We start from the raw sequence: 23,185 nt of genomic DNA, 5'->3' as shown, positions 1-23,185 counted from the left end.
GTTTCCATTTCTTTATCTCACATTTATTCCCAACCTAAAGCAACATAGCTTCTGACCCTACAACTCCACTGAAACTATCCTCAGCAAAGACACCGATGACACTCTATGGAACCCAATGGACACTGACACTTTCCCGTCATTGTTTGATAGATGCTGTATTAAACGACTGCTAGCCCCTTTCTTCTTGCAAGGCTTTATTTCCTTGGCTTCTGCCCTCTCGGTTTCCATATCCTTCTCTGACTCTTCCACTCAGCATACTTTATGGATCCCTTAAACCGGATTCTACACTTAACCAACTATTTTTCTTATTCTCAAATCTTTGCCATATAATAGTGCCCACTCTCATTGCTTCAACTCTTAGATTCTAATGATTCCCAAATTTGTGTCTTTAGGCCTTTCTTCAAAGTCTCAAATGTAAATATCCAGCTTTTTGCTCTGCATCTACACATAGATACCACACAGGGCTTATTATTTTTCCCTCCAAACCAGTCCCACTTCTGTTCTCTTTCTCAGATGGTGTTTTCAGCATCTACCGAGGAATGCCAATTAAATAAATGCCCAAGAAACGTCCTTCTTTCTTCTCTCTCTCCCACCTCATCCTGTGGTCTACTAAATTACTCTAATTTAACCTTATGGATTTATGAATTTAAGTTTATGAAATCTCTTTGAATCTATCCCTTTATCACTTGTCTATGACCTTCTAGTCCAGATTCTTATCATCTCTCACCTTGATCTCTGAACCTGATGATGTTTTCCCTTTCCATCAACCTAGCCCCTTGGCTCCTGCAATACAGAGGATATGCCAGGAACTACACTTCCCAGAAATCCTTCTCTGTATTGGACTTAAGGAGAACTTGGGCAAGATTTGGAAAGCAGAAGTGAAAAAAGGCCATTTTTCTCTGAAGGTCATGGGGGCAGACACATGGGCAGACTCTAGGTTTGTAGCAGCTTCTCAGACTTCTTGACAAGCCCTGTTTTGCTGCTGGAGATTAAGAAACCTGGTGGGAAATTTCCCAGAGAATCCCAGCAAACTTTGTGAAACCCACCCACTTCCATGCATCTGGATAAGGTCCTCAGTGGCTGTTTCCCTGACTTTATGGCTGCAGCTTTCTTGAACCTCCCTCTTCCATTCGTAGTACTTTTATGAATTACTAATTCCCATACCAAATCCCTTTACTTATATAATATTTCCAGCAACTCACTTTTCCTGACCAAACCCAGACTGACACAACCTTTGGAACGTTTCCATTTCTCCAGTTGTGTTGACTTCAAATCCATTCCAGAAAGCTGTCCGAGTGATCTGTCAGAGGTCTGGCTGTCTAATTTGCCTCCCTAAAATCACTTGGTGGTTCCCCACACTATGCAGGACAGACTGTCCTTCTTAGCAAACAGTTACCAAATGCTGATTTGGCCCGTACCTCTTAATATTGACTTCTCCCTCTTCTAGCCTTGTATTTTGAGCTCAGAAATGTCACTTTCTTATCATTCTTTAGACACATGCACATTGTTTCTTGCTGTGCTATGCTGGCCATGCTGTATTCCCTGTTTGGAAAAACCTTCATGTGCCCCATCACAACTTATGTGACCTTTCCCTTCCATAAGACTCACCTCAAGAGTTTTCTCCTTCTGACCTTTCCTACCACTCTTAGGCTGGGCTGAATGATCCTTCTCTAGGTTTGGTTATTCTCGGCATCCATCTCTACCACTCTTTTTACTATTTATCTATTTAAGTGCCTGTTTCCCCCCAGGCTCTGCCTGTCCTGAGGTGGAAGACTGTCATTCATCTTTGAATCCTAGTTCTGGCAGAGGGCTTAATGAATGATGAATAAATGAAGGAACTAATTTGCCAGCAGAAACAGTCTGGTCCAGAACGATCCAAGGAGCTGATATGAGGCACGTTGGGCTATCAAGCATAAAAAGAGGGGCTGTCAAGGTAGAGGACAGAGTGTGCAGGTTCAAACAGGCTAGAGCTGTTGTATGTACCTGGGAGTACACTCATTTCATGTTAGAGTGTTAACACCAAATTGGATCTAAGACCATTGAATAGGACAACTGGTGGCATCCACTTAGGAGAACTGAATGACCACACAACCATACCCATCTTCATTGCCCACTGGAGGAATACGAGTCAGGGTTAAGGTTCTGGGCATTTATGGAACCATGTTGCTGAAAGGTGAGATTTTGGCCTAATGTGATTTAGTCTTGATTTAGCTTGTTAATTTAACTAAATTTTCTGGTGTCAACATAGTTATTGTAAGTTAGTGGTAAGGAACAGGATAAACTGAAATAGCTATGTAAGTTTTCACACAGGAGTTATGGCTTGAAAAACTACTAGAAATGGTAGAATTTGAGAAGTTCCAACTCCAGGGAATAGAGGATTTTCTCTAATCTTTCTGTGTCAGGTTATAGTTTTTTCCTTTCTCTGTTGCCTCCCTGCTCATTTCCCCTTCTCCCAGATACTTTTGCCAATCACCTCTGACCTAACTGTTACAAAATAAGTGAACTGATATAAGAATAACTGATTGAATTTATCCATGATATTCCTATTAGCAAACAGTTACCAAATGCTTATTATGGGCTAGGCACTATTCTAAAAGCTTTATGCATGGTAGCTCATTTACTCTTCATAACAAACTTATTACCAGTGTCATGCCCATTTTTAAGATACAGAAACTGAGATACGGGCAAGTAACTTAGCTGGGATTACACAGTTAACAAGCAGTAAAGCCAGGATTCAAACCAGGTGGTTTCAATCCTTGGAGCACATTGTAATCACTATGTTCCATTTTGTCCTCAGAATACACTTTCAAAAAAATAACTTCACATAAATGGAATGTCATTTAGGAGTACTTTTCAATAATCTCCTTCAATAAAATAAGCAAACATCTAGAGAAGCATGCACTAAATTATGATGAAATTAAGAATGAGGCAGTCATTGTCTATACATCTTCCTGGTTTTCCTTAAAACCTTTACCAATGCTTTTCTCTACATTATTTCTTATTTCTATGCCCTTTCAATCAACACCCATATGGATAAAGATAACTAACATTTATCCAGTTCCTGTTACCTAACAGGCATATTTAATTATCTCACTGATTCTTTAAATTCCTCAAGAAGTCATTGTACTATTGAATTATATTACACATTTCTTAGAAATGAAGAAAATGAAATTTAGAGATCTCACATGGTTCAGCAAAAAGTTACCAAGCTACTAAATTATAGAGAAATCTTTTGACTTCAAAACTTTAATCCATACACTCCCTAAAGGCAGATAATCTAAGAAACATGTGTGTCTATTTTATATGCTATATGTGTACGTATATACATATCATAATGTGTGTGTGTGTGTGTTAGAAGAGTATACATAATTTGTTAGTTACCTTAAAGCTTCTTGTCCATGGAACTCTGGAGGCACTGGTTCAAAAGAGTCATCAGAGGAATTGCTCAGGATTTATTTTGTCCTCAAAGACTTCATAGTGAGTGTTTTGACGTTGCGACCAAAATGAAGACTTCAGGAAAAACAATGGTGAATGCTGGCGGCCATCTTCATCTGATCAATCAAGACACAGTTAGATATTGAATTAATCATCTACATCAGTAAAGAATGATATCTGTCCTAGTGTAGCTTGATACAACTTTTTCCTACACAGTAATGATTTTTTTCCAGTTCTCTTCAGAAATAATTGACTTCTATAACTGTATACGATTAAGGCATGATGGTTTGATTTACATATATTGTAAGATGATTACTACAATAGGTTCAGCTAACATCCATCATCTCAATAGATACAATAAAACGAAAAGAATAAAAAGAAAAAAAATGTGCTCCTTGTGATAAGAACTCTTAGGATTTATGTTCTTAACAACTTTCCCATGTATCACACAGTGGTGCTGACTATAGTCCTCATGTTGTACATGACGTCCCTAGTACTTACTTACAACTGGGAGTTTGTACCTGTTGAAATCCCCCCTTCCTCCAGCTGTAAGTCCAATCTCTTTTTCTATAAGTTTGGTTTTGCTTTTTTGTTTATGGGTTTTGTTTTTTTTTTTTTTTTTAGATTCCACATATAAGTGAGATCATTACACTATTTGTCTTTATTTATTTATAGCGTTTAAAAAATATGGCAAAAATTGAATGAGTTTTGGATACTCCTGTTTTGCAGCTGCTGACCTAGTTAAGTGACATTTTCTCTCTCCACTAGTAGCCAAAACCAGAAACAAAAGCCAGCCTCACCCTCTCTCTTTCTCACTTCCTCCTTCTACTATATAACTAACCACCAAGTCAGATTGTTTCTATCTCCTAAGTATCTCCTGAATCTGTCCTCCCCTCTCTAACACAGACTATGATGGTCCTCAATTTGGTCCCCTCCCCTCTCTAACACAGACTATGATGTCCACCTGCTTTGAACCCATCCTCCAAAGACCTGTCAGAGCGATCTTCCTAAGACACAAATCTCATCAGTGAAAGGTCCTACATAGATTATATCAATCTGTCTCTGTTTCCTGCACCGATGGTTCTAAGGTTCTTGGATTTCTTGGATGAATAATATTTTTTTAAATAAATATATTGTGTTCTTTAAGGACAATTAAAAAAACCTCCCATCTTGCTATGATCACCATTGCAAAAGAGAAAAAAATATTTTCACAACAAAAGTATAGATATTTAAAGGCTATAATCTCACAATATGAAAGACTTCCAATGAAAGAATTAAGGTATATAAATAAGTTTCACATTATTTTTCTCATTTCAACAAAAACAAGAGAAAAGGTTGTCAGAGATCACCACCCATACTGGAACTGACTAGAGGAGAGAATCCCAAATTCTGCATGTGATCTATGGAGTTAGCAAGAGCAGGCACCTACAGAGGGACTTAACTGGAGGTGAACCTCAGCATCATTGGGATCTTTTTTTTTTTTTTTAAAGATTTTATTTATTTATTTGACAGAGAGAGAGTGAGCACAGCAGGGAGAGTGGCCAGCAGAGGGAGAGGAAGAAGCAGACTCCCCACTGAGCAAGGAGTCTGATGTGGGCCTCGATCCCAGGACCTGCGATTATGACCTGAGCTGAAGGCAGATTCTTAACCGACTGAGCCACCCAGGTGCCCCGATCATTGGGATCTTTACATGCTATATGGCCCTGTGTGTAGCTGTGCACAGACGTGTATTTGGAAAAAATCTCCCCTTGTAATTTCTTATTAGCTGGTTATTAATTCCTATACTAGAACCACATCTGACACCCAAACTATGTACTAGCTCTACCTAATAACTTTTAATTTCCCCTACACTATAGCTGTTTCCCATGGCTGGGCACACATGCTATTCCTTTTGAACATAAAATATTTTGTGCACTGTTGTCCACCAGGTAAACTTTCTTATCATTTAAATGCAGCTGAAATTCTTTCCTCCCACCAACCCAAGGACTTACCCTATCAATGAACCTTGTGGTATCCTCTCCTATCACACTTCCTATACTATATTTAATTACTGATTTTTGTGTTTCCAGTGTTAACTGTGAAAGCCTTGAAGACACAGCCTGCTGACCCACATAAAGTTAATCAGCAGTTATGTATTAAACAGATACAAAGATTAAATCTGATATCTAATTAGTATCAGTTTTATGGGAAATTTTGATTCAGAAAAAGACTTATGAATGTAAAAAATTTAAATATAACCTACTTTAAAAATGTGGATTTGAAAGATGTTTATACAAATTTGGGTTAAAGAATACATATTGTACCCAAGTAAGGGGAAGTGAGATTGAATCAAATTTGTAGGGGGGGGGGGAGAAAAACTGAGGAGGAAGAGAAGGAGGAGGGAGCGGGAAGAGGTGGGGGAAGAGTAGAAGGAAAAGAAGAAACAGATTTTTTATTTGAAGCTGAGGGAAAAAAAGAGGACATTCTTGTATTCCTTCATCAAATATTTATTGAGAGCTTTTGCACCAGGTGGTCTCTAGATGGAAAAATACATTGTTTATCCTGAAGAAAGTTAAAATAAGAAGACAAATATATGCATTTATGTAATTCACCAGGAATTTATTGAGGACCTACTATGTAACAAAGACTGCTCTAGATGCTTAGAGATATCTTTCTCAGGAGGACTTACATTCTAGAGACAAAAGACAGGAAATAAACAATAAATATCATGAATATTGAATTCATTGGAAAAACAAAACCCAAAAGGGGAGTATTAATAGTCAGTTTCAAAGTTTTCATCCAAATTCTGCTTTGTTCTTGGGCTAGTCATATAACCTCCCCAGACCACTGCTTTGGCAAATCTAAGATGTGAGGTTTGTAGTAAATGCTGAATTTACCAATAAATACTCATTGGTAAAATTTTCTGATTATATGAATACATAGAACAGAAAAAAATTGAATTGCTTCTTCCCATAAATAAATCTTATTGTGCCTTCCTGTAGTAGAGGGTGGGGGTTAGGGGAGTATTTGAAAAGTAAGTTAATTATGAATGAGTGGAGAACTCAGAAGAAAAAGTGGATAATTACCTATTAAAGTACAAATTAAATTTTAGATGGAAGTATTGGAGAAAAAAAATTTTAATGTAGAAAAAACCCCCAAAACTTTAGGAGAAGACAAATAGATAATATGACACAGAGTTGTGACAGGGGAAAATTAACTTTGGGGCATTAACTATGCCTTCCTCTACTCCCAAGAAAAGAGTTTCAATTTTATCGACTAGGCTCTGGGGCCTGACGGGCTAAAAACAAATTGACTTGATTTATATTCAAAGGGTTATAAACAATGGGCAAGAGAGAAAATAAGAAATTCCAAAAGGAAAAAGATGATGAGAAAGTAGAGAAGATCCTAGCTCCAGTTTAGCTGGGGACACTTTTAAGGGTTCAGCAAAAAGGAATTTTTAAGACCTTTGCTATGTGTATGAACAAGAGAATGAGTGCATACACCAGGAGATCAGATCTGGGATTTTAATTTCCATTTTGCAGGTTTGAGATGACAGTAAAATTACCTAATCATTCAGATACTAGAGTGCTGATTCTTGTCTACGACCTGCACCAAGGCATATGTTAACTTGGTTTCAGAGGTTACATGTATTATATGCTACATTTTGTTCAAAGAAGAAATTTCATTTATTTTTAAGAAGCTGTTTATTCACAATAATAATTTTGCAAAATAATTTTTGCTGGGTGCATAAGAAATGCATTATTTCAAAATGATAGATTATGAAATTTTTATTTTTTTAATTTTTATTGTTATGTTAATAGATTATGAAATTTTTTAAAATGAAATTATATTAATGGAACAAATAGGCATAGGGGATAAAATCCTAAAATAATAGCGTAATGGAGATAAAGAACACGAAACAAATAAAAGTCTAAAAGAAAACTATACATATTTTAAAAACAGAATACCTGAATTAGAAAACGTTTAAAGAAAGACACCAAAATAATAGGCTTTGAAAAGGATAGACCTATTCAAATTCTGATGCACGAGAAGGAATTATGTATGAGTACAATTTGTGGATTTTATGTGGGCAGAAAGGAATATAAGTATATTAGTTCCTGGGATGATATATGCATTCTATATAGGAATTTAACAATAATTATTTAAGAACCATTTTTAACTAATTTTATGAGCTTATTTTACCAATTTTTATGATACTCTATAAAGCATTCTTTTTAGGCTGATCGTCCCATAAAAAGAAAGAAAAGAAGAGGTCATCCATCAACTTTATACTGTTTCCTACTTCATATTCTTGAGATGCAGAAGAACAAGTTTCCTAGAGCCAAATACTAGCAAGAGCTGTTTAATGAGCTATCTTAATGTCTGTGAGTTCAATTCAAACACTAAAAAACATCATGTTCAATAACTGTTAGAGCTGTTTCCTTCTCTCTCCACACCAACCAACACACATACACATGCACACACGCACACGCCCTATCTTTATAAAAGAGAAAAACCAAAAGAAATACAAGTTATTTTTAACTAAGATGTTTTTACCAAATATTTCTGGTCAGACCATTAAATAGTGAGATGAAAATGAGGAGATTCTATTAATTTTGAGACCGTTTCCTTTCCTCTGCCACCAGAAATGCTTCTTAAATTAGAAGTAAACAATAATAAGATATTATCTTATAAGCAGCAGAATTGCCTTAAATTCAACTGTAACCACACTATGATTTACCAGGCAAAACTCCCTCAAAATATAACATTAATATCAAATAGAGAAGAGTATCAAGTGCCAGAATGAAGAAAGTAACCATTATTATGTATGACTCTCCAGACGGATTGGGAAAAATAACACCAATCAGGTAATAATCCATGTGTAAAATCTGAGATTAAAAAGAATAAAATAACAGAATATGAACCTATAAGGCTAAAGGGTTTTTTTTATTAAACGGTGCTGCCTAGAAAAATATAGTTCACATTTTAATAGCTTTTTCTTCAAAAATGCACAGTGAAGTTGTTAGTAGTAGTGTTGCTTTTTACAAATAAAATTATTGTCACGAAAGTGGGAAATGCTATCTGAGAAAGTAAAACAATTGAAGAATAGAAATTTAACTGACTAATTGATTACCACATAAGTTTTAAAGAAGGGAATATAGAGAAGTGGTCAAGGAGCCAAAAATAACATATTGTAGGAAGAGAAACTAAGAGCAGGCAGTGAAACTGGAGGACATATAAAGGAAATATAAAAATGCTAAGGATAAGATATTGTAGAAACACTCAAATATTTATTAAGTATTGAAAACTTGAAGAGATTCATTTTAAAGATAAGAAAGATAATAGTTCACATTCACATAGCATGTGTCAGGAACTGCTCTAGCATTATATGTAGAGAATAATACAGTCAGCCCTCCCGTTTACCCCCATTGAGGTGATTTCGACTGACACATCCCATTCTACAAAGAAGAAAGGAAGGCTACAGAAGTCAAGTGACTTGCCCAAGTTTACCCAGCTGGTACGTGGGCAGAGCTGAAACTGATTCATGCATTATTACTTATTCACTATTACTCATATCTCCACGTGTTACTGCCTCTTCAAATGGGGACATAAATTGGACAAACGGAGGGGTCAGATAATGGGCAATTATTTTTCTTCTTTAAACTTTCTAGGATTTTATAAATCATCTATCTGCTTTGCTTATTATTACTTTGATGAGAATTCACAAGAGAATGCAGAACTTCTTAAAATACAAGGTGACTGATCACTAAATTTCATGAAGTTATCAAACTCTTCAAAATTTTGAAAATCTAATAAATAAAATCATAAAATCATTGTGCTCTTTACCTGAGCCATTCCAGCAGTAAAGGCAAAGGGGCTAAAAAGACCTAAAGTCCATCCCAGAGATGAAGGAAGTTGTCTGTATAATACAGTGAATCCCAGACATCCCCAAAATACAGTGAAGAGAAACCCAACCAAACCAGTAAGGATAGGTTCCTTTATCAGCACACTCAGGAGGAAAGCCAATGCTATCTGAAGGAAGAAAGAAGAGTTCCAAATGGTATGCTTGTCCCTTTGAGAATCATTTTTATCAATAATAATCAATTTCTCACCTTGTCAAAAACTTTCTCAAAACATATAGAAAGCAAGATATCAAATTAGTGACTATGCCATACCGATATCCTAAAGAAACATCATTTACTCATATATCTGAGATGTGAAACAAATTAAGAGATATGTTTTGCCAACTCAGCAAAGACAGGCCATATAAGACAAAGAGTATGAATATCACCATGAAGCCAACAATCACTACAATTTGGATAGATGTTATGATCAGAGCCATAAAAATGGACAGGATAAATTCGAAGCCAGCATACATAAATCCCCAGGAGAGCCTATGGTAGAAACAAAGTGTTACTTCAGAATGTCACACACAGGTAAATGTTTGGAGAGGCAATATGCACAACAGTTATGAGTACAAGTTCTGAAAGCAAACACACCAGAGTCAAATTTACTATAAAACTGTGGCTTTACACTTTCTAGCCATGAGGTCATAGGTAGGACTTTTCCTTTCTCACCCTCATCTATGAATTGGAATTAATTGTGGTAGCTACCTCATACGGTTGTTTTAAGATACTGTGTGTGAACTCTTTAGCTGAGTTGTTATTATAATTACTTTACAACTGTTGAATAAATTTAAAAATTCATATTACACATAATCTGATTCTTTCAGTCAAGTGACTAAATATGAAATGGAAATATAATAATCTCATCTTTAAACTCTTATACCAAATTCTTTTTGGCATAACATTTTTCTTAATGTTTAATTGAAATCCCTCTGATATAAGGAAAGCTCATTTCATTTTTTATCCTTATATGGCTTTTGACATTAACCATTCAGGGTATTGTTTTTAGAAATTAGAATACTACAGTGCAGCTAGAAAGCACAAAACTAAAGGAAAGCAAAAGGTGTCCTGGGAGTTAACAGCTGTATAATAGGGATCCTGCATCACAGTGGTCAAAGCATGGTTGTTTTTTGAAAATTTGAGGGAATAGATGGAAAGATATGTTTAAACAGGAAAATGGCTCTCACTGTTAAAAACTGACCTTTCACGAACACACCAATAAATTGTCAAGTACCCTCTAAATTTACATAGGGCTTTCAGCTCAAGTGTGGAACTTTGTGCAGATGATGCATTTGAAATCTTTTTATATCATTTTGTGCAGTACATAAATTGTTTTACTATCACATGTAAATAGCATTTTCATGTATACAAACAGTAATAAGCTTAATGATTATAGTGTTTCTAGTAAGGAGATTCCTCAAAAAATTACAAATAGAACTACCAAATGATCTAGCAATTCTACCTCTGGGTATTTTTTTTTTTTGATTGTATTTATTTCTTCGAGACAGAGGGAGTGCAAGTGGGTTGGAGCAGAGGGGGAGAGAGAAAGGATCTGAGGTGGACTCCACACTGAGCGGGAAGCCCAACGCAGGGCTCAATCCCACGACCACCGTGAGATCATGACCTGAGCTGAAACCAAGAGATGGATGCTTAACTGACCATGCCAACCAGGCACCCCTCTACTTCTGGGTATTTATCTGAAAGAAATTAAAACCCTAATTCAAAAAGATATATGTGCTCCCATGTTTATTGCAGCATTATTTACAATAGCCAAGACATGGAAGCAACTTAAGTGTCCATCAATGGATGAAAAGAAAAAAAAGTGATAGATATTGATACACACACAATGGAATATTATTCAGCCACAAAAAAAGAAGGAAATCTTGCTATTTGCAATAACAAGGATGGAACTTGAGGGCATTTGCTAAGTTAAAATAGACAAAGATTAATATTCTATAATCTCACTTATACATAGAATCTAAAACCAACAGACAAACAAACTCATAGGTACAGAGAACAGTTTGATGGTTGCCAGAGGCGGGTGTGGGAGAAGGCGAAATGGATGGAGGTGATTAAAAAGCACAAACAGGTTATAAAATAAATCATGGGAATGTATGTGCAGCACAGTGACTGTAGTTAATAATATTGTATTATCTTTTTGAAAGTTGTTAAGAGAGTAGATCTTAAAAGTTCTCATCACAAGAAAAGAATTATAAATCTGTGTGGATGATAGATGTTAGATTTATTGTGGTGATCATTTCACAATATATACAAATATTGAATCTTTATGTTTTTCACCTGAAACTAATATAATATTATATATAAATTATATCCCAATAAAAAAGATCATAGTTTTCCTCTCTCATGCTCTCATTATTCAATTTGAAATTTTAAAAATCTTTTACAAAACTGAACACCTAACAATCTTATTCAATTAATTTTTTGAAGCTAGGGTAAATCTTTCATATATTAAAACATCTACTTCTAATAATTAATAATAATTTTTCAAAAGAGCTGGTCATAGAGTGAAGTAAAGAGAGCATGAAGTATGAAGATTAGTTAAGAAGAAGAAAAGAAATAAGAAAAATGGACTGTTATGTTCAATGAATTAATAAGAATATTAGACATATGTAAATTCCAATATATGTATGAAAGCATAAACCAAGTCAAATACAATTATTTTCTATGCTTTTGTCATTTATACATTGCTGGCTGGAATATAAAATGGTATATCTACTCTGGAAACCAGTTCAACAGTTTCTTATAAAACTAAACCACCATACAACCCAGAAATTATACCACTGGGCATTTACCTCAGAGAAATGAAAACTTATGTTCATAAAAATACCTGAACATCAATGTTCACAGTAGCTTTATTTGTAATACTCCCAAACTGGAAACAACTCCTCCCTCTTTCAAAGGCTGAACAACTAATCAAACAGAGATACTGCTACCATTGAACAGTCCTTAGCAATAAAAAAAAGCAAACTATTGATAAATACAAACTTGGATGAAATGTCAGGAAATTGTACTTAGTGGGGAAAAAAAAAGACCCAAAAGTTATGTGATTCCATTTATATAGCATTCTTGAAATGTCAAAATTATAGAAATGGTGAAGAGGTTGGTGGTTGGCAGGGGTTAGAAATGGGGGATAAGGAAGAGAGTTGAGTGTGGCTATAATGATGGAACAATGGAACTGTCCTGTATCTTAACTGTATCAATGTCCACAATGAGATTGTGATATCATATGACAGTTTTGCAGATGTTATCATCGGGGGAAACTGGGAAAGTGTACATGCAATCTATTTCATAAAACTGAGTATGTATCTACCCCAAATAAAAAATGTTTAATTAAAAAAAATTGTAGTTACCTGAAAAGCTAAGACTAAATGATGTTTTAAAAGGAGAAAGAGTGGTTTGTACCAGGTCAGTATACATTCAGTAAATTATAAACAATTGGGAGGATTGGGAGAGCATGTGGGGAAAAAAAAGTACTTTAACTGCTTTCAGTTATATTGAAATAATATTAGTATTGTTAGACATATGTATATTTCTGGATAAAACAAATGAATAATAGGGATGTTCTAATTCTCAGATTATTTGTTTCTCTCCTGGAGAACCAGAATTCTCAGTACACAGGAAAGGAGATACAGTTGTAATATGGGAGAGGCTACGTAAAAGCTCTATAGTACTATATTTGAATTGTAAATATCAGTGTGAATTCATAAGGCATTTATCTTTAATGTATGTTATTCTGTATACAAAATGTAGAAAATATATCATGATTCTATCTCTGCTATTGAAAAAGGCTAGAAACAATGAGCAATCCAATATCAAAAAATATTTCTAGTATGCAATGCTCTTGAAATACTTTTTCTAACTAAAAAAAATCTTGCCACACAAAATAGCAAGGAATCTATTTTTTTCAAAACCCACTTAGAATCTTGTCAAAAAGAATCAGAAACCAACTTTCAGCTCCCTTTGACCAAAGATGGGACAGTCTGAGCTTCAGTAAGAATAATAATTACAATGGCTTGAAACCTATTAGACATGTTTAGATCCATCAGTTTATAATGGTATTTTAAAAAATCAGTCATCTTTGAAGAACATTAGGCAAACAGTTAATTATCTAATAAAGGAAAAAGTTAAGCAAAAAATTCTGTTTTCAATCATTTGTTTTATCTCTGTTTTCCTGTTCTACCCTCTTAAAATAATAGTTTGCCCCAATAGGAGCTAATCATAACTCATGTATATTTAAACCAAATTCTCTTACCTGTTTCAGTTCTATGAAACAGAACTGTTTCCGTTCTGAACTGAAATTGCTAGAATTTCATATAACAGAAATGTATAGTTGGAAAGGGATTACTATAAATAATTCTCATGATCTAGTCACCATGTTTTATATAAGAAATTACTCGAGATCCTTTGAAAATTCTGCATTCTTTTTTTGTTGTTGTAGTTGAAAATTGAAAATTCTGCATTCTTGAGCCTTATTTGGGTTAAGAAGATTGTAGCAGAATTTGTGTGCAATCAGGAAGAAAGTGGAAGAGGATAAAATATACAGGAACTGTGGGGACTTTATAAGAAATATATCAGTTTTACCCCAGTTATTGGGGAATTTTCTTCAAAGTTAAATTGTCAAAGCCATACTTTTTTTATGTGTATTATTTCATTTTAAAAATCTCTTTTCCCTGTGTTTGAAGACACTCTCCCCAATAGCATGTAATATTAACTATTTTTTAAAAAATCTCCAGCCAATGTAAACCCTGCTAACTTGGACAGTTCTCTATCAGGAAAACTTTCGAGCTGTGTTTTTTCTCAATTTGAGGTACTTAGCAAATTGGATCCAAATGTAATGTTTATCTCAAAAACACTGAAGACAATATGGTATGCATTTCTGTTGGCACATTTCACAAACAGCTTTTTCTACCAAGGGAAAAATATCGCCTTGTCACTAATTTCATTTTATTCATCTTTTTGAGTTATGTAGCACAGTGTCTAAAAGAAAGGGGTTTCTTAGGCAAAAATCTTAACTTTTCTGTGCCTTGGTTTTCTTGTGAAATAACAGCACTATAAACTGTGAGTGATCCCTGGAATAGAGTAAGTTCAGTGTTTGCTACTATTACTGTTATTATTGTATACTCTCTCAAAGTCTATGGGGAAAGGGACAATAAATAAATGGAGAGACAGATTCATTTTACTCTGTGTCTTGTGCCTTACAAGCAGCAACACCGTCTGTGCTAAGCAGATTAAAGATATTGTCTCATCTAATCCTTAGTCTTACTCAAAGAACATCTTTATTGACTAACTGCATGAATTGGCTTTAATAACATTATGGCAAATTAGTTTAATGTTCAAATTTTTCAATCCCTTCTTCCCTTCCATGAAGGGATAGAATTACCCATATTACTGATCCTGGGCTTGGCTCTTTGACTTGCTTTGGCTTTATGGTGGGCAGAATATACTTTTTTGCCCCCTGACTTTGGATTTGTCCACATGACTTGCTTTAACTGATGGGATTTTATCAAATATGACTTGAGAAGGAGCTTGAAATGTGTGGTGCAGCAAGACTTGCTCTCATGCACTTCTGTGATTGAAGGAGAAGAATGTGTCCAGCTATGCTGCTGACCCATGGGGGATTAAAACCACATGGGGCAGGCTTGATGCAACCTGTAACTTGGATCCAAGCCCAACCAAGCCCAGACTAGATCTGCCAGACTCCAGTCATGCCACAGACAAATGAGAGGAATAAATGAGTGTTGTTTGAGGTTACTGGGTTTTGGGGTGGTGTTTTATGCAGCATCTTTCTGGCAATAGCTAACAGATACAAGCACCATATTTCTATTCTGCAATTCAAGGAAACATAAGCACAATCCTTACTTCATTTCTACTGCCAGCATCTTAAAATGTAATACAGGTAAGCTAATTAAATTGAATGCATGCAAAAAGCAAACAAACTCCTGAATGCATCTAATTTCTTTTATAATCTAATGGGTTTCTCTGTTTATTAATGTGTGATACAGAGGCAAGAAAGCAACTTAACTCACCAGAATGCTGACTCTCGGAGACTCAACACTGTCATCAGTTTCTTAAACTTTTTTCTTTCCCGTGTAACATTTAATGAAGGGAGATACACAAAATGGGAGAAATAAACCATACAAATAAAAGTAAACCACGTATTTATGATTTCTCCATTAGAAATGAAAGGCAGCATCGTCATATTGATTCCAGTAACTGATGTCAGCTGTTCCATCACAGAATTTGTTGTGACCTAAACTGGAATGTTAAACAAATTCATTACATTAACTATAGAAAAATATATTAGAAAACCATACACATTTTGTTTCTTTTCATTTTCAGTACTTATATATTTCATCATTTAAAAATATGGTGAACTATTAACATCATTAGAACATTCTGTTTTTGGGTGTTAATTCTACCTCTTTTTTTTTTTTTATGTTAGTCACCATACATTACATTATTAGTTTTTGATGTAGTGTTCCATGATTCATTGTTTGAGTATAACACCCAGTGCTCCATGAAGAACGTGCCCTCTTTAATACCCATCACCAGGCTAACCCACCTCCCCACCCCCCTAGAACCCTCAGTTTGTTTCTCAGAGTCCATAGTCTCTCATGGTTCATCTCCCCCTTTAGAACATTCTTGATGACTTCTGGTATTAGTAATGTTGACATTACTTGTAAGAGTCATTTAAAAAATTACTAGACGTCTGTCATGCCCAATATACTGTGATGGGTGGTGGAGAGATAGCAGTGATCCACAGGAACACTCCTCACTCTCATGGAGCTTTACGTTTCATGGTGGAGCAGAGAAGGAAGGTGAGACATCAAACAACCCATTGCACAATCAATAGTTTGATTATCATTGAGGAACCGCATTAAAGGAGAAGTAGAGGGTGTTCTGAGAACAAAAATAGGGAAGGCTTTCCTGAAGAAATGACATTTATTTATACAGTGACCTTACCTAAACAAAGCTTGGGCAGGGAGGGAAGTTGAGGATGGAGAAGAAAAATTTGAGTAGAGGAAACGGCATTTGCAAAGGAAGGAAGGGGTATAGTGCATTGGAGGCACAGGAAGGAGGTCCTTGAAGCAAAACTGACAGGGGGAGAGGTAGGGAGGAAAGGAGGGAGAGAGATGAGGCTAGAGAAATAAACTACTCCCACAGTTCAGGCAAAAGATGGTAATGGCCTGGACTAGTGCTGGTGGCAGAGTTGAGAAGCACATGGATTTCAGTTTAGGATTCACAGGGCTGGATGAGAAATTGGAGGTAATGGGTAAGGCAGAGGAAATTTTCTCTGATAATTCCTTAGTTTTTAATTAATTGGTCACCTAGGTGGGTAGCCTTGGCATTCACTAAGATAGGAAAATTTTTAAAAGACTCAGCCACATGAAGAGAAAAATACCCACATTCAGTTTTGAACATACTAGTTTAAATCATTTAGGAAGCATCAAAGTCTTAGAGATATTCAGCAAACAGTCAGATACATCGAACTACAGCAGAGGTTAGCAAACTACAGTCCAAGGACCAAATCTAGTCCACCACCTGCCTTTGTAAATAAAGTTTTTATTGGAATGGAGCCATACTCATTTCTTTATGTACTGTCTATGGTTTCTTTCATGTTACAACAGCTGAGTTGAATAGGTACCATAAAAAAGTTTGGCCCCTGGAGCCTACAATATTTATTACCTGGTCCCTTACAGAACAAGTTTGCTGGTCTACAAGTTGAAGTAGGGTTCTTAGAGTTATCAGCATGTAAATCGTAATTAAAGTTACGGAAATAAAAAACATTGTTTAGAGAAAGTATATAGCATGGGGAAAGATGCCTAGGTTAGAAACTTGTGGAACTACAGATTTAAAGAAGCATGAGTGTGAAGCTGGATAAGCTGGCAAGAAGACTAAGAAGGAATGGCTAGAAAAGTGCATGAAAATCAGGTGAAGGCTACGTTATTTAGTTAAAAGATCCAGTAAAATAAGGAATGAAAAATGTCAGTTGTTCATTGACATGGGAGTGGTTACCGACCTCAGAAAAAGCCATCTGGGTGGTGTGGATGGGGACAGAAATAGTTCTGAGTTGAATGGAGCCTAAGTGAAGGCAACCTTTTCAAGAAACTTAGCTGTGGAGGGAGCTAAAGTACTTGCCTGAGGAGGAAAGAAGGAAAGATCCTGTTAATATGTGAGGAAATCAATACTTTTCAATCCCAAAGAGAAGAATCTAGTTGAAAGGGAAAAATTGAAAAAGGAGGAGACAGAAGGGAAGATCCATTGTGCAATCTTACTAATACTGTTGGAAGGAACAGGATCCAGCCCGTGGATTGATGAAGGACATGAGATGAGGCAGAAAGAAAAGGATGGGTGTAGTGAGTAGTAGGCCTATAGTTTAGCAGGGTTTGTGTTGGGAAGTGGGGATATTCCCATCAGTTTCTTCTTTCTTTGAGAATAAGAGGCAGAGCATAATCTCCTAAGAGTGCAGGGGCAAAGTGGAGGAAGAGGTAGAGACTGAAGATACAGAGAAAATACAGAAAGTATAAAATAGAATACTTAAGTAAGGCACTTACTTCTATAATTGCAGCATCAATTGCAGTTTGAAATGCCACAAACCCATTTTGCCAGTATCTTGTCATGTAACAAAAAATTTTATCAGCAGAATCCCAACAGTGTTCTTTAAGGGAGGAGAAAAACATGCCCGTCATTATACAATGGAATCAATCAATGGAATTAAAACCTTAACTTTGGCTCTAAAGTGGATCTACATGCCTGTTCAGAGCCCATGATTATATAATCTAGAGCATTTTTAAAGCATTCTGCAAAACTGGAAGAAAGAAGCATATTATTGAATGTTGGCCAAAATAATTCTGTAGTAAAGACTGATCACTAAGTTGAGGAATAAAAAGTATATTACTTCGTTTCTTGATTTTCTTAATGTTTCTATCAGTCATTCCCAACTGGGGATTTGATGAAGTAGCAAAAAAAATTGAATCAATTCTTATATAGTTACCTGCATGTTCAGAGTCTTCTTCCATATTTGGGATTTCATATCCCCAACTAAACTTCAGCTGATACATGAAAAAGTATCATTAAACACAATTCCCACCATTTCATGATGGTTTTCTGAAAGTACCATATCCATCATTTCTTTATCAGCAATCCTGATTGTTCTTCCTGCCACGTATGAAAAAAATCAATAATCATATCAACTCATCACTAGAGAACATAAAATCAAGTTGCAATTATTTAGGTTTATTGGTGTCACACACTATCCCTAAGTAGGTGTCTCTAAATTAGGTACTGGAAGTCTATCCTATTGTCTTAGGCTCAATGTAAATATGTGAAAAGATGTAAATGACATATCTTTTAAAAACCATTTGCACAGGCGCCTGGGTGGCTCAGTCAGTTGAGCATAGGACTCTTGGTCTCGGCTCAGGTCATGATCTCAGGGACGTGAGCTCGAGCCCCTCATCGGGCCCCGTGATCCATGGGAAGACTGCTTGAGATTCTGTCTCTCCCTCTCCCTCTGCCCCTCTCCCGCTCTCTCTATAATCAATCTTTAAAAAAAACCCATTTGCAGCAATTTTTTGCTGTGATTGCATTTTAGTAAAGAAACTGAATCTGTGTGCCTATATACATATATGAAAATATATGTCTATATATGTGACCAGGTATACATATTATCCTAAAAAGATACACACAAATTTAAATGGGAGGTATGGTAGGGAGGAAGGTGTGGCTAGGATAAAAGCAAAAGCTCTCTCTTTTCTTTTTTCTTCAGTTTTTATTGCTTAGCTTTTTTTTTAGGGTGGCTATTACCTTGGTGATTAAAGTAATTAAAAAATTAAAAAGAAAAATATTCAAAATAGTCAATGGAAATACTTAAGAATTTGGTGTTTTTTTTTTTCCTGCCAAGAGTACTAATTTCTGTCACATGGAAATACTATGCCAGTAGAAATAAACTGTATGCAAAAAATCAGAGTACAAAAATCACAAGTGAAGTTACAGTTCACCTACAGGTTCTTTGGAGTCAAGAACACTCCTTAGAATTGAGCTCAAAAAATTCATAATGGATGAGTTCATAATCTGCAGAAGTAATCCACCCAATAAGTGGTTAATTGATCCATTACTAATGGAAACTTCAGAAATCTCTGAAGTCCAATATATGGCCTCCTTTTTAAAGACTTTTTAATAATTTCATGTATTATGTTCTAAGATTTTTATTAATTTTAACACAGCATTTAAATCTTACTCAGGACAATGTCTACATGGAGAAGGAAAAGGTATTTATTTTCACAGTGTAGCCATATCTTTCAAAAATGTTCATCCTTCCAAACATGGAATAAGGCTGTGACATTTTTATGAGGACAATGCTAACGTCACTGATTTTTCTCTAGCAGTATACAAACAGTGTCAAGGGCAAAACATGAATATTTGGGCTGAACTAGCATCACATATGAGATATTCCTGCCAAAAATGTTCAACCTGAAGTTAATCGTGTCTTTCAATCTAATTTTCTGCTTAAATGTAAGAAGGCAAAGAAAGGAATGAGTTAAATGACAGCATGAAGAAGGAATCAGATGAATACAAAACATGAATATTCAACAAGATATGAGATGGTCTCATTGGTTCCAGGCTTATCAAAACCAACTTTGAAAGTATTTTTCAGGGGCACCGGGGTGGTGCAGCTGGTAAAGCGTCCCGACTCTTGGTTTCGGCTCAGGTTGTGATCCCAGGGTTGTGAGATGGAGCCATGTGTGGGCTCTACGCTCTGGACAATCTGCTGGAGATTCCCTCCCCCTCTCCCTTTCCCTCCCACTTGGGCTCACTCTCATTCTCTCTCTCTCAAATAATCTTTTTTTTTAAAAAGAAATTTTCAGGAAGTTTAGGAAATTGAACTTGAAATGAGATGATTATATGCAATTTTTGCTAATTTTGTGAAGTATATTAGTGGTTGCATAGTGTTTAATTTTTGCAGATTCTAGCTCAAGTAGGACAGTAAAGTGTCCTATATCTTGAAAGAGGAGAGACAGAGAGATGAAGCAAAGATGGCAAGAAGTTAACACTTGTCAAATTTGGGTTGTGAGTGAATAGGATAGGATGTGGCTTTATTGGACCAGTATTTCTACATTTTGAGATTTAAAACATTTTTGACAAGTTCTTTTAAAATTCTAGTGGGTGATGATTATAAATGTACCCTCCGTCAACGTAAGAGCTAAAATATTCAAACTGAATGCTTCAAGAGCTATTGCAGAGAATGAAAAGAGTATGTGAACGCTGCTAGCTCCCATGGAAATGTTATTTGCTATTTTTAAACAGAATACAGCCTCGATGTGGCCAAGACAGCCCCAGACATATTTCAAGGAAATAGAGCCAATCTCTTGGACCTAATGTCCATTCCCTTATGCTAGGAACTCAACAGAATGCAAAGATACTGACAATCAGAAATCTGGCTCCCTACAGCCAGCCACTCTATGTTTACAAAAAAGCATAGTCTTGAAAAGAGATCCTCAAAAAATTTCCCTAATTCTTCATAGAATTTTTTTCCCCAGCCCTCCCAATTAATAGAATCTTAATCAAAATGTCCCCAGTAAAGTGCAATCATTTACTCATTTACAATCTATTTTTTTTCCTAACACTGAAGTTGGCTTAAAGTAAATCAGAATGACTCCACAAGATCCAAATGGAGTAATTATTTGGAGAATGGCTAGTTCTATTTAATAAAATATTAGTTTTTCAGGAGCTGCCATATGAGTTCTTTAGTTAATTTCATCAATTTGCCAGAAATATCCTTTTCTGCAATTATGTCTTATTCTGCAATATTTGCAAAATACTGTATTTAGAACTCCAAATCAACTAACCTATGGAATTTGTGAATATAAAAAAGCAATAAAAACAGCATAATACTAAATGATAGATTTTCATTTACTAAATATGGAGAAATAGATACTATGAACCATACCAATAAGCTCGCTTTTTTCATTCTCCATGTTTAAGAAAATTCTTGTATCAAAGGACCTGAGTTTGTTGATACACGCTTGTCTCTTTTTTAATCATTTTCTCCTGTTCATGGAGAGAGAAGGTGAAATAAATATTGTACAGCTAGGGGAAAAAAAGAGACCAAAAAAAGTCCAGTTACAAAAAAGCTCCCAAACACTTTGAAAACATAGCTTCAAATGCACTAACATGACGCCTTATTTGACACTGCAGAGACACACTCAGCGGGAGCTTTTGTGAGGGTATACAGTATTAACGAATATAAACTATCCTGTCTGCGAGGATTTCTCTCCAGGCCCTCGCGGCTATGGATGATGAGCTGCTGGTGTAGATCTTTCCTCTCGTCTCAAAAGTAACTTTTTTCTGCCAAATCTTGACATTACAACAATCTAAAGTAAATCAGGGAATAAGACGTTAGCAATGTTTGAAATTCAAAAAACACTTTGCCCTTAGGGACGCCTGGGTGGCTCAGTTGGTTAAGCGACTGCCTTCGGCTCAGGTCATGATCCTGGAGTCCCGGGATCGAGTCCCGCATCGGGCTCCCTGCCCGGCAGGGAGTCTGCTTCTCCCTCTGACCCTCCCTCCATCTCATGTGCTTTCTCTCTCATTCTCTCTCTCTCTCAAATAAATAAATAAAATCTTAAAAAAAAAAAAAAACAAAAACACTTTGCCCTTTACTTATTTTAAGAAAGGAAGTATAATAGGGGCACCTGGGTGGCTCAGTCAGGTAAGCATCTGCCTTTGGCTCAGGTCATCTTGGGGTCCTGGGATCGAGTACAACATCGGGCTTCTTGCTCAGAGGGGGTCTGCCTGCCCCCCCTCCGGCTTCTTTCTCCCTCAAATAAATAAAGTCCTTAAAAAAAAAGGAAAGTATAACAGGAATAAAACCATATCCAGTTTTTTTGGTCAGAGAATTGCCCATGAGCAGTCTATACTTTGAAGGGCACATTTTTGCATGCTTATTTAATATCTAGGTAACCACTTGAGTAAAGCAAAGTTGAATAACATCATAGTCATTCTTAGAATCCCAAAGAGCTAATTTCTTCTCTTAAATCCATGGGTCCCCTTTTTTGAACTAAGAATGTAAGACAGATGTAGATGAAAACCAAAAACATGTTAGTGGATATGACTGAGGTAACTGATTTGCAGATCACCATGATGTGTAACCAGGATCCTTGTTTTCAGTTCGAAATTCCAGAGGTGATTTGGTATCACAACTCTGGTTACTCAAATTCATTTGAATAAATGTCGATGTCATATACAAATTACAATGTTCAGAGAACTTGCTCTACTTTCTTTTTCTGACAAAAGAAAAGGTAAAGTGACCAAATATCAAAATAATCTCTAAATTCTAACTTGAGAAAGTTTCTAAGTCAAAACATTCATCTTCACCTTACGGCTACACAGGTATGTTTGAAGAGCTCAGTAAGCTACCCACAAAGACATTTTAAAAGAAAAAAGAAGCCACGGGAAAAGTAACTTGTCCTAGTGCCTACACATTCCCAAGAACTAAAACCTTGCAAATTCTCAAAAGGCCACCCAGAGATGTATAAAGCTGACCAAAAGAAACTAATTATATCTGTATACACTTCTGAGTCTCTCTTAACATTCTTTTTTTTTCTCATTAAACTTTTGTTTTAATGGGTCTCAAAATTCTGTGACAGATTTTTGGTCAAGTTGTTTCCATTAAAAAGTACTGATTTTAAAAACTAATAACTTAAAACTGCCACACACACACAAAAAAAAACATGGTCCACAAAACATTCTCCTTTCCTTCTGAAGGTTTTACGATGCATTGTTATCATTAACCAGTCTTTTACTATTAAACTTAAATGGCCAATTGACACAAACAGTTCTGAGAC

General features: G+C 35.8%; 1 protein-coding gene across 1 annotated transcript in view; it reads right to left on the bottom strand.

Annotated features, from left to right (window-relative positions):
• The window catches only part of ABCA10 (ATP binding cassette subfamily A member 10), an 85,194-nt gene that overhangs the window by 53,883 nt on the left and 8,126 nt on the right, over positions 1–23,185 (bottom strand). Inside the window, 9 exon segments of the mRNA XM_073883142.1 lie at positions 3,382–3,443; positions 3,445–3,551; positions 8,156–8,303; positions 9,262–9,443; positions 9,664–9,809; positions 15,368–15,591; positions 17,897–18,000; positions 18,337–18,400; positions 18,403–18,500. Of these exon segments, the coding sequence (XP_073739243.1) occupies positions 3,382–3,443; positions 3,445–3,551; positions 8,156–8,303; positions 9,262–9,443; positions 9,664–9,809; positions 15,368–15,591; positions 17,897–18,000; positions 18,337–18,400; positions 18,403–18,500 (1,135 nt within the window).

This window comes from Callorhinus ursinus, unplaced genomic scaffold (genome assembly GCF_003265705.2).
Source record: "Callorhinus ursinus isolate GAN/ISIS: 27379988/994484 unplaced genomic scaffold, GSC_fseal_2.0 scaffold50, whole genome shotgun sequence".
In the NCBI taxonomy this organism is placed as follows: Eukaryota; Metazoa; Chordata; class Mammalia; order Carnivora; family Otariidae; genus Callorhinus; species Callorhinus ursinus.
This window is presented reverse-complemented; position numbering and strand designations above follow the sequence as displayed.